General features: G+C 49.7%; 1 protein-coding gene across 1 annotated transcript; it reads right to left on the minus strand.

Annotated features, from left to right (window-relative positions):
• Positions 1-651: 651 nt before the first annotated feature.
• Positions 652-11,242, minus strand: LOC129557153 (putative serine protease 47). Its single transcript, XM_088837779.1, has 5 exons — positions 11,041-11,242; positions 9,855-10,038; positions 8,128-8,405; positions 5,641-5,801; positions 652-969 (listed from the first exon to the last, which is right to left on the minus strand). Exons 1-5 carry the CDS (start codon positions 11,240-11,242, stop codon positions 652-654), a joined length of 1,143 nt encoding a protein of 380 aa, XP_088693905.1.
• Between the last annotated feature and the right edge of the window lie 1,288 nt (positions 11,243-12,530).

Below are 12,530 nucleotides of genomic sequence, written 5' to 3' on the forward strand. Positions count from 1 at the left end.
ATGTCATTAGGTTGGGTCCTAATCCACTATGACTGGTGGCCTTATAAGAAGGGGAAATCTGGACACAAAAACACAGAGGGAAGACAATGTGAGGACACAGGGAGAAGATGGCCGTCTACAAGCCAAGGTGAGAGGCCTCAGACTTCTGGGCTCTGGAACTGTGAGATGATAAATTCCTGCTGTCTAAGCCACATTGCTTGTGATATTTGTTATGGCAGCTGGAGCTGACTGATATACTTCCTCCCAAGTCTGTGCACTCCCACAGCAGGAGTGGTGTCTGCAAGAGAAGATACCCTTCTTTCTCCCCAGCTGGACATCTTCAGTGTCCCCACCCCTGCCCTCCTCCTGCTGTAATGGCCCTGCCAGTTCCTGTTTGCTTGTCTGGGGAATCAGATGATGACAGACCTCAAGAGAAGGGGTGAGTGCTGAGGATCAGGAGGAACAATAGGGCCCCAAGACAGAATCAGGATGAGTCTTTCATTTTTTTTAATTTGGTTTTTCAAGCTTGGATTGTAGGGGTTGCAGCTGGTGGACAGGAAAGCCAAGAAGGGACCACTGAGAGCTGATGGGGCTGGGGGAGGGGAGGGGGGAAGGTTCCAGTGAGGAGGCTGGAGCCTGAGGCACAGAGCAGGAGCTGAGGGACTTGGCGGATCACCACATGGCTTGCCTCGGGGAACCAAGCAGGAACAGCATCAGGGGCCAGGTCTGTGGAGGCACAAAGGCTGTGCCCAGCACGGACGAGGCGGCAGGCTGCAGAGACTGGTGTGGAAACTGGGTCTGCGTAGGAGTGGACGTGGGCTCAGGGTGGGGTGTGAGTCTCTGGATCTCTTCGATCCAGTCGGTGAAGTAGGTGACGTTGGTGAAGATGCTGGGGTAGATGGGGTGTCGGCAGTCAAAACCCCAGCTGGCCAGCCCCATCAGTACCCAGGAACTGGTGAAGTCACAGACGAGGGGGCCCCCGGAATCACCCTAGGAAAGAAGCGGGAGTTCAGGTGGGTGACTGAGCTGTTCTAAGAAGACCAGGTAGCAGGGTGGGGCTTACGAGTCTCTGCCCTCCAGCCTCATTCTATGAAACTCCAAACACCGACTTCCCACTGCAGATCAGCCCAATTAAGTCGTGCAGGCAGGCACTGGAACCATGCTTCAGGAAGTCCTGGACTGACCCTCAAAACCATCACAGATCTATATCCATCAATATATGGATCCTATGCCCAGGAAGGGCGTGGTGGTCCAGGACAAAGCACTGTCCAAGGCCGAGAAGGGACAGACAGCTGCAGGATTTGAGCTCAAGAGGGCTGGTCTGAGAGTGGAACCTAGCCAGCTGAAGCTGCTGCAGACCTGGATCTTGCAAACTCTGAGCTGCAGCAGCACATCCCCACCCAGGTCCTCCTCCCTTTTCACTCATTTAGTCAGTCCTTTAGTTTTCTCTCAAATTCTTGGTTAAGCATCTGCAGAAAGTGCCCATACCCAGGTATGGGGGAGGCAGCCTGTATTGGTCAGGGAGCAGCTGAGGGTCCCCTGAAAGCTGCTAGGAGTTACTGGAGTCTTGAAATGCTGTCAGGGCAGGACTACCTGGGTGGAAATCCTCTCACTTCATCACCCAAAGGGAAGGTGTCATCCTTGGAAGCAGGGTGAAGAGGAGCAGGATAGCTGTGCTTGCTGCCTTCCACACACTTGTCTAACAAACACGTCCAGCATCCAGGGCAGCTTCTGCCCTCAGGCACAGAGGTGAAATGTCAAGGTTCCTCTTTCATGGAGTTATTGTAAATAAGGCAACCAGCCTGCCATTGTCTGACGTGACATGTGGAAACAACACATAGAGGGACAGGACAGGAAGGGAAGGGCATTTCATAGGGTGGAAGCAAGGCGCTTTCCCGAGCTGAGATTCCAAAGAGGACACCCAACTTTCTGATGCTGGAGCAGAGACAGCAGTGGGTGCAGACGAGGAGAGGAGGGATGGCCAGGTGGGTGGGAGGAAGAGCAATGACATGTGGGCAGCAAGGCAGGTAGACGGGATTCAGGTTCCCAGGGCCTTCATGGTGGGGGTTGGAGTTGATGCCCATGGAGAACTGCCTAGGTCATGCCTGGCACCTGGATCACTCTGGTGTTGTGTGGAGAAGGAACCTGTTTGGAGGCAGTTATAGGAGAGAAGGTGAGAGATCATGGGTGGGGAGGGGCCAGGGCGGTAAGAAACAGTCAGATTTGGGACAAGATGTTGAAGGAGGCAACAGGAACTGTCAAAGCCGAGCCTATCTCTGGGAGGCTGTGCAGAGGGAAGGAGCAGGCTAAGCAAGGAGCCCCGGGGTCTCCAGCATTTAGAGGTGGGAGGTGAGGGGACCAGTGCAGAGCAGAGTAGCTGGCTGGTCCTGGTGCCCAGGAAATGGCAGTGAGACTTGCTCAAGTGCCGAGTGAGAGGAGGATTTGGGGCCACAGGTGCCTCTGGCAAGACAGGTTCCTGGGGACGTTGGCCATGAGGCTCTGGTGGTACTGGGGGCACTCCTGGGTAGAGTAGGTTAGATTCAGGGCTGTTAGGAGGAGTCTCTGGGGGAAAGGAGGCAGAGAAACTGGGCAGTAGCAGGAGGGAGATTGCCACTACACGTTTACACAGGAGTCATGAAAGCGGAGATAAGACATGGAGCAAGGGAGCCTCTGGGCACCCAGAGCTCCAGGAGGGACCGGCAAGGAGGGGGCAGGAGGCTCAGGAGAGGTGGAAGAAGCCTGCCAGACTGGGAAGATAAATGGCATCTTGGACAACAGAATGCTTGAAGTTCTCAGTGAAATAGGAAGCAAGCTCTCCAGCTGAGAGGGAGGGGTGGGGGAAGTGGTGACTTGAAGGAAAGAGAAGGGTACATGGTGTGGCTAGCCTTTAAGAGTAACCCTCAAAGACAGCCCATCCTCATAACTAGAACCTGGGGCTATGTTACCTTACGTGGCAAAAGGGACTCTGCAGCTGTGATGGAGTTGGGGCTGTTAGCAACCCCATTTCATGGGTGAGGAAACTTAGCTAAGGTCACAATCCCGGTAAATGACAGATTGAATCCTGAAACCAAGGTTCTTCTGCCCCACAGTCTGAGCACTGAATGCCTCTGTGGCCTGTCTCTCCTCAGACTTGTTTCTGGGTGCCCTGTGCAGGGGGAGGGGTACTTCCAGGGAGAGAAGAGGGGCCTGGGTTTCAGGGTAAGGGCTGGAGAAGGTGATGTGGCAGAAGATGAGTCTAGATGGAGTGTCTCAGGTATGCTGTGGTGACTGAAAGGCTAAGGGGGGGGGGTCATCTAATGCCTTGGCTCTTGGGGGTCCATCTCAGTGCTGTCCTCAGCCTGGGAAGAAACGAGAGGAGGAGTGGGCTCAAACGGCACTATGGATGTCCAGCAGGCAAGGAGACAAAGGGTCCAGCCCTGAGGTCCGTGGGCATGACCTCTGCAGGCTGGAAGGGAGGTCTAGTGTAGCAGATGGGGACTCGGGGGACTGAGCCCTTTGTTTCACCTTCAGGTGCAGCTGACTCTGTGAAAAGGACAGGCCAGGCCTGACAGCCAGACAGTTCATACCACTGGCTGTGGACTGGGAACCAAGAAACCTGGGTCCACCTCCTACAAGAAGGGCAAGGGGCCAAGCTTCTCCCCTCTGGTTCAGCAGCTCACGGGGCCCCCATGAAAACAGCTGTCTGTGAGGCCATCCTGTGGGCCAGGTGCATCTCATCCCTCCTATGTGCATTTCCTGGCATGCCAAAGTGTATCACCACAGACTGGCTAACTCTGAAAACAACAGAAATTGATCTTCTCACAGTTCTAGAAGTCAGAAGTCTGAAACCAACTATCTGTGTCTCTCCCTCTTTCTGTAAGAAAACAAGTCATTGGATTTAGAGCTCACTCTAAATTCAGCAAGGTCTCATCTTTAGATTCTTAACAATCGTATCTGCAAAGACCTATTTCCAAATAAGGTCACATTCTGAGATTTAGAGGATACAAATTTAGGAGACACTATCCAACCCACTACACCATCCTTGCAACAATCCCATGACGGAGGCCTCAAAACCCTACACTATGAATAAGGACACAGGCTCAGAAGGTGAAAAGACCACCCGAGGTCACATGGTAGGGCCTCTAACTCCAGAACCCTAACACTTCCCCTCCACTCCACAACACCATCTATGGAAGAATCAGCACATGATGCCAGCTTGGGAGCCTGGGCCCCGAGGATGATGTGGTGGAGGTCAGGTTAGGCTTGGAATCAACACAGGGGCCCAAGTTGTGGTGCCTTATTTTAGGGTAGCCACTTTCCCTCTCCAAGCTTGTTTTCTCACCTATAAAAAGGCACCACAGAGAGTGGAAAAAAAGCTTCACAATCGAATATCCAACAGTGGGACTTCCTCGGTGGTCCAGTGGTTATGAATCTGCCTTCCAGTGCAGAGGATGCAGGTTCAATCCCTGGTCAGAGAACTAAGATCCCACAGGCCACGAGGCAACTAGTCCACATGCTGCAACTGCTGAGCCCATGCACTCTGAAGCTCGCATGCTACAACTAAAGGGAAGCCCACACGCTGCAATGAAAAGTCTGCCTGTCACACCTAGCACACTGCCAACACAGCCAAAACAAAATAAACAAAGCAAAACCCAAAACCCCAAAAAACAAATATCCAGCAGTAGACTGATATCTGGAATATGTAAAATACACAAAGAGCCCCTAAAGGAAAAGACAGACAAACCAACAGAAAAATGAGAGGGGGAAAATCCTGAAAGGAAACATTACAGAAAAATATGTCCAAAGATAATGAATATGTGAAAGTACATTTAATTTATCACTGGAAAAGTGAAAACCACAATAAGTTATTAAAATGAGAGAAGATGGAAAGTGCTAAGTACTGGTGAGAATATGAACTCTCATCCACTGCTCAAATGAATGGAAATGGTGAACCACTTTGGAGAAGTTTGGTAACATCTGCCAAAGTTTAATATACACATAGCTTTTAATCCAATAATTCTACTCAAGGGTTTCTGTGAAAGAGAAGATAAAACATTTAGAAGTGAATGAAATGAAAAATTCGGAAAGTACTAAAATATGCATTAAAGTGTAACTGATCATAGGATTCAATGGACACAGGAGAGTCCTATAGAGTAAGGAGACTGAACACACTACAACTACAGGTAACAGTATGGATGAATCTCACAAATACAATGTTAAGACAAGAAAGATTGACAACTAGAAATAAATTCTACTTACAGAACATTCAGAATCTAATCTAAGGTATTAAAGGTGAAGATGGTGGTTTCTGTTGGGTGTTGGTGACAGGAAGGAAGTGTGAGTGGGGCCTCTGAGGTATTGATCACATGCTGCCTCACTATGTGAAAATTCATCCAACTTATGAAAAGAGCATGGATATATTCTTTTGTATGTATATTACACTTCAATTAAAACTTTAATTTGTCCCTCAAGAATAGATGCTGTAATGCCTTCATGTGCAAGGGGCTTAGGAAGGGGGTGGCCTGGGGGACACTGACGAGGGATGGAGTCCAGGAAGATGCATAGAGGAGGAAACGGGAAGTCCTAGGGACTCCACAAAGAGAACAGAGGCACCACAGCCCCTCTCCCAGAGAAACTGAGGCCCTGAGAACAGCAGGGGAAAACAGAAAGGGCCTTACTTACTTGGCAGATGGACTTTCCTGTGGAGAAGTCCCCAGCACACAGCATGTCCTCATGCACAGAGAAGTTTTTGCCTTTCGCAAGTCCGTATAACATATTACATAACTTGTTCTCAATGAAGCTCACCTTACCCTCCTGGAGATGGAAAGGTTCGAGCAGAGGTGCTGCGAGGATAAGGAGGAAATCAGGGAAGGATGCTGTAGTCTAGCTACAGGCCTCTGCCTTACCAGTCACCATTGCCCCTCAACATGGGGTTTTCTCTGCACAGCTGAGCTTTCATCCTTGTTTCAGTCTTCTACCTATGCCTAATGCCCTCCCCTGTTTCTCAAACTTTTCCAAACTCATCCTATTCCCTCCATCTCATAGCGACAAACTATACTCCTCCTGTTCCACAAAGGAAAAAGGCAAATCCGTCCAATACCTGCCACTCACTGGTGCTTAGCAACCATTCACCAACCTATCTACCCTTTCACAAACCATCCCATCCACTCACCTTTTGTCTATCACTAACACTGCTTTCCATCCACTTGTTCTTCTATCCATCTACCTATCTTTCCTCATGTCCCATTCGCCCACTCACCCTTCCATCCATTTGCCTATACACTCATCTTTTCATCCACCTCTCCATTCTCCCTCCACGAATAGACCACTCACTCCATCTCCCTGCCTACCATCCTTTCACCCATCTGCCCAACCATCTTCCCTTCCACCCACTCATCCTCCCACCTTCCCGCCATCCATTCTCTCATCCCATCACTGATTTATTCATCATTCAATTACTCATTTATTCCTCTATCCTTGTGCTAAGTATCTTTTAACTAATGATACAGGGGAACATTTTAGCTGGGGCAGACAGGGTAAATGAAGTAAATATGTAGCATTACTTTAGATCTAATAAGTGGAATAAAGGAAATAAAACAAGATGTGCTATTAGGGGTTGCCTGTTTTAGCTCATATGATCAAGTAAAACTCCTCAGAGGAGCAGCTTAATTGCATATGTAAAGAAACGAGTCATGACAAGGTTAGTTGGGAAAGCAAATGAGTCCAGGGAGACAGCCAAGGTGCAGATCTGAGGTGGGAATGGCCTTGGCATCGTCAAGGCAGGAGTGAGGGCTACTGGCTGGGGTGGTGTGGGTGAGGGATGCAGTAGGAGATGATAAAGAGGAATGGGACCTGAGAGCCAAGGCAGGGAGTTCCAATCTTATTTTAAGGAGAAATGGGAAGGCACTGAGGGCAATGAGCAGGGAACTGGCATGAGTCCTGCTGTAAGGCAAACACTCAGACAGCTATACGGAGAGTAACATAGAGCATGCAGGGTGGGAGCTAAGCCCAGTCTGGAGGGCCAGCGAAGAAGGACCCGGGGGCAGCAGTGGGATACCGACCAGGTGCCAGGCCCTGCCTGGGGCATGGACTGGGATATTGAAACAAGAAAGACAGGGTCCCTGTCCTCAAGGAGGAACCAGTCTGTGTGTGTGTGTGTGTGTGTGTGTGTGTGTGTGAAGTGTGGTATACATTTGTTGTGTGTGTGTGTGTGTATGTGTGTATGTATGTGAAGTTTGGTATACGTGTGTTATGTGTGTGTGATGTGAGAATTCTGGGGACCTAGTTGTTTGTCTTATGATTATTGAGTGTTAACCGACACACTAATAGGCAAGGACCAGGGAGGCTGGAACATCCCACCCAATGAAGCAGCATCTGTTCAAAATGCCTGTAGCACCTATGTAGAGAAACACCATACCAAATTATGACCCTACAAATCATTTCAAATAAATATTCTTTCCCTCCCTAATTTGGCATCATAAGCATTTCACTAAGTTGTAAACACTCCTTTCTTTAGTGAAGACTCTTGCTCATAAGTTTTGGTCTACTTTTCTCCTCTTTCAATCTTAAAAAATACAATTTTTTCCTGTTACTCAGTTTGCCTAACAAGTCTACAAATTAGATAGATGACCTGAGCTGGGAGAAAACCAAAGTGAGGTCTGGAGAGTGAAACCCTCTTAAAGTCGTAATCATTCTAAATTGATCAGGCAGACTCAGAGGGCAGAAATCATATTTGAGTTTTCTTTCCACTTTTCCCAAGTACCTCCTATGGCACTGGGAAATCAGAGTTTTTCAGTGACCTGGAAGGAGTCAGGCCCCAACCATCACCTTTGAGTTGGATCAAGTCATCTCAGATCTATGATTGATTTAAACCTTTTGAATCAAGAACCAGAAAGACTTCAAGAACTCAGATTCTTGATTCCAAAGTCAAAGATTCCCAGACTTCAGAGCTTTACACTTTAGGGAACACCAAAGCTTTAGAATCACACACTTTTAGAACTAGAACTAGAATGGTCTGCTCCTCTGGAAATGAAGCATAGTGGGCCAGGGGGACCTTTGCCTGGAGACCCCTCAGGTGGAGACACACCTCCCTTCTTTGCTCCTGTCCTTCTCCCCTTCCCCCTCCTTCCCATTCTCATCCCCCCCACTGACTCCCCCACACCCTCTCACTTTCCTCGTCGAGCATCCCCCAGCCAGTTATCCAGCAGGATGAGTTACTGGGGACCTTCATGCCAGGGACTGGGAGGCAGGCAGGGATGATGTAGGAGGTGAAGTTCACAGGAAAGAGCAGCTGCAACATGGCAATGTCACTCCCGAAGGGATGTAGCTTCTCGAAGTCTGGGTGTGTGATAATCTGGCTCACGGATACCTCCTGGGTCTGAGGGGTGTGCTGGTACAGCTGGGTGCTTCCTAACAGAACCCGGTAGTTCTCCGGGGCTTTGGATTTCCTGGAGAAGGAAAGGCGCACTGTCACCATCATCTCCAAGTGGGGACTAGCTCTTTCCCTGCATCCTCATCTAACTGCCCACAGCCCTCTGGACCCATCCACTTCTTGTGATGCCAGACAGCTTTTGTCTCCCCATTTCTAATGCTCAGTAGGCCTTCTTTCTTGAGGCTAATTGATACCCTACTACAGTTTCAGACATATGGCTGGCTTCTCCATCATACACTAGAACAGCAGAAGCACTGAATCCTTGTTCCGGAAAGGTCCTTGGTGGGGTAATCAAATGAAGGCCTTTTGATTGTACACAGCAGGTATTCTGGCTCAGTCCCAGCTCTAACTTTACCCTTCCTGACATGCCATACAACCCACCATCTGGCCCCATACTCTTGTTAACCATCTCCTTTAAATACATCCATGCCCAAGGCCTGCTTCTCCACTTAGTTCCAAGGACAAAAGATTTGTTAAATAAATGAGCAAATGGGTGCAGGAAATGGAACCTTGCCTTGTTCCCCCAACACAGGTGCTGAATCTTCCCCCCTCCCTCACTGTCTTCACAGCTCATCTACTTGGAGACCTTCTTTCATGTTCCCCTCACCCAACCCTTCCCCTCCAGCAAGCCCTCCCTCTCCATACACCTTCTCCCGAATCCCCACCCCATTTGCTCTGCCCTTCTCATCCATGCTGGGCTTTCTCTTCTGACAGGATGGAGACATGGTGAGGTGGGATTTGCCACCCCTGATGCCACAGAGGGGCTTGCACGGAGCCTGGCACAGAGTGGGTGTTGACAGACTCTGAGCTCTCTAAGCTCCAGCACCCACACATGCGCTGTAATGCCTGAACTCCCTGGTGACCCTTCCTCATCTGTTCAGAAGCCTGGCACCGAGCCAGCCCCAAATGTCTAGGTGAATTAGACTCCTGAGCAGCCCTGTCACTCTCCCAGGGAGCCCACCTCCCCCTTATGGGGCCTGGCACCATGGCTCCCTGAATGCACACCAGTGACTGTGACTCCTCCTGGGCACACAGTTCCGCAGGACTAATAAGAAGAATCGCCCAGCTGTTGGTCACACATGTGGTCACAGGCCTCTGCCAAGAGTCTGACACTTGGAAATATGGGGACACTGAGAAGAAGCTGTGATCTGAGATGGGTCCACACCACATGGCAGTGAGGATGGACACTGTCAGTCTCCTGAGGCACACCTGTGTTGGGGAACAGATACACCGGCCAAGGGTGGAGCATGAGGAGGATCTTGGCAGGTGAGCGGGGAGGACAGTCCAAGTGGAGGGTACACAGGCCAAAGGCAGGAACGACAAGCCTCTGAAGGCCACACAGTGCCCAGAGGAAAGCCCAGAGGAGTAACGTGGGACACCCATCATTCCTTTTCTCGTCTTCCCCTGCATCCCCCTCCCCTACCAAAGCCTGTGCTGTCAGCCTAGAAAGGAGAAGGAGACTCACTTGAGAAAGCAGTGGGCAGTGGAAAGAAGCCAGCTGGAGTCAATGAGGACAGCTCCACAGATGTGCGAGCCCTGGGACCGCAGGCTGGCCTGCCACGGCCACTGGCCAGCCTCCACGTCCTGGCCACCGTAGATCCTCCCCATCACCTTGGATTTCCCGCACACTGTGGAAACTCTGCTGCCACCTACAATAGAGACACTGTTGGTGCCCCAAATGTCACAACCAGGAAGGCCTCCCTGCTTCACACATGGGAAAACCAAGGCGAGGCATCCAGTGGCCTAGCCTAAAGGCCAGGCGTCCAGCGGCGTAGCCAAAATGATAGGACTCTGCCTTCACTGGCTGCCACTGAGGACTGGAGAACAGAGCGCAACACACCAAGCCCTGTAGGGATGAGGACCCAGGGGTCTGGTGGGGTGGAGGATGGAGGGACCAGCTCACAGGAGCATCTCCAGGGAGATGAACATCCTTGAGCAAGGCTGCCAAGGGTTGCACACATCACAGACCTTATTTCTGTCAACTAGCCGCCTCAATACCTTGTCTTGTAGATCAAAGAGCTAAAGGTCTCAGAAGTTGCCAACATTACTTTATCAAGATCATGGCTTCTAAGGGTCTGTGTTCCCTCCACTTTACCCCATGTCTTAGGGAGGGAGATTTGCAGGCAGAAGCCTGTGGTGCTGTGTGATCTGGGGCAATTCACTCCCCTCTCTGACTCTGCAGGAGTCTCCATTTCTAAAAGAAGAAGGAGTGGGCTAATAAGGACAGCCCTGTTCTAGGACTCATACCTGGGAGGGCAGGAGTGTGCCCAGGCCCCCTGAGACCGGGCATCCTGGTCTAGGGCCTGGGCTCCCAGGGCCTCGATAAGGGGAATGAGACCCCTGGTCCCTGAACTCAGGCCCATTCACTCAGCAGTCCTATAACTTTCCTCCACCCAGCCTCCAACCTCCCGGCCAGACTCTGCTAGTCCCCACTCCCACAGCCCCACAAAGGGATTGGGTCTTTTCCCACCTAGAGGCCTCACAGTGGAGGGCCTGACCCATCTGTGTGGAGCGGATCTCTGGGCTGCTTGGTTGGAGGGAAGGGCAGAGAAACGATGAGACTTAATGACTCACCAGGCCCTGGTCACAGCTGGCCACCTTCAGGCCCTGTAGGCTAGGGGATCTTGGCCCGAATGGAGGCCCCAACGCACCTGTAGCTCCCGGAGCCAACCGCTGTGTTCGCCAAGTCGAAGCGCCGCCCCTCAACGCTCCCTTATCGCCTGCAGTCGGGCCGGGGGCGGCCGTGGCTGGGGAACCTCGCAGCTCCAGGGTGGTCACGTTCAGCAACAGCAGGCAGAGAAGAGCCGCGGGCTGGCCTAGGCGTTGGGGGATCCCCGCCTCCCCACCGCCCATTGCCGGGGTTACTGACCCCAGCCTGACCCCACCCTGCTCTGGCCCCGCCCCAGACCACCCCAATCCCACCCTGATCTTCTTAATAACTTTATAAACAACTCCAACATAATGTTTAAACCATGAAGTTTATTTATACAAGGGACAAGTCAATGATTTTCAGTAAATGTTTTTAAAAATTATTGATTCATACTTAAAATAAACCTTTTATTTTAGAATAGTTTTAGATGTGTGGAAAAACTGCAATGATAATACAAAGAGTTCAAATATTCCTCCTCACCCTGTTTCCCCTAATGATAAGATCTTTGTATTACACTGGGACATTTGTCGCAAGTAGTGAGCTAATACTGATACATTAATATTAACCTAAGTCCATTCTTTCTTTTTTTTATTCAATCTTTTAAGTTTAAGGTGCACAGCATAGTGATTTGGAGAAGGAAATGGCAACCTGCTCCAGTATTCTTGCCTGGAGAATCCCAGGGCCAGAGGAGCCTGGTGGGCTGCCATCTATGGGGTCGCACAATATTGGACATGACTGAAGCGGCTTAGCAGCAGCAGCAGCAGCATAGTGATTTGCCTTATATGCATCATGAAATGGTCATCCTGATAAATCTAGTGAACCTACATAGGAACAGAATTAAAGAAATAGGAAAAAAAAATGTGTTTCCCAGTGATGAGAACTCTGGATTTACTCTAACAAGTTTCCTATATAATATAGAGCACTGTTAATTACATTTATCATGTTGTATATTACATTCCTAGTACTTATCTTATAACTGGAAGTTTGTTTCTTTGACTATAGCTATCTAATTCCTACCTCTCCATTCCTGGTGTCTTGTAACCACAAATTTGATATCTCTTTTTCTGTGAATTTGTTTGTTTTTGAAGTATAATTGACCTACAATGCTGTTAGTTGCTGTTACACAACATAGTGATTGGATATTTCTGAACATTTCAAAATAATAGGAATAGTTATGATATGTCACCATACAAAGACATTACATAGTTATTCACTGTATTCTCCACAGTGTTATTTTTACCCATTTCATACTCATTTATTTGGCAATTGGAACTTTATATATATATTTTGGCTCCACTGGGTCTTTTTTGCTCCATGAGGGATTTGTCTAGTTGTAGAGAGCAGGGGTGTGCAGGCTTCTCATTGTTGTGGCTTCTCTTGTGAAGCACATTTTCTAGGGCATGGAGGCTTCAGTAACTGAGGTGCACTGGCTTAGTTGCCCCATAGCACGTGTTGTCTTCCTGAATCAGTAATCAAACACATGTCCCCTGC

Source organism: Moschus berezovskii, chromosome 7 (assembly GCF_049115385.1).
Source record: "Moschus berezovskii isolate FMDL1 chromosome 7, NW_MosBer_1.0, whole genome shotgun sequence".
In the NCBI taxonomy this organism is placed as follows: Eukaryota; Metazoa; Chordata; class Mammalia; order Artiodactyla; family Moschidae; genus Moschus; species Moschus berezovskii.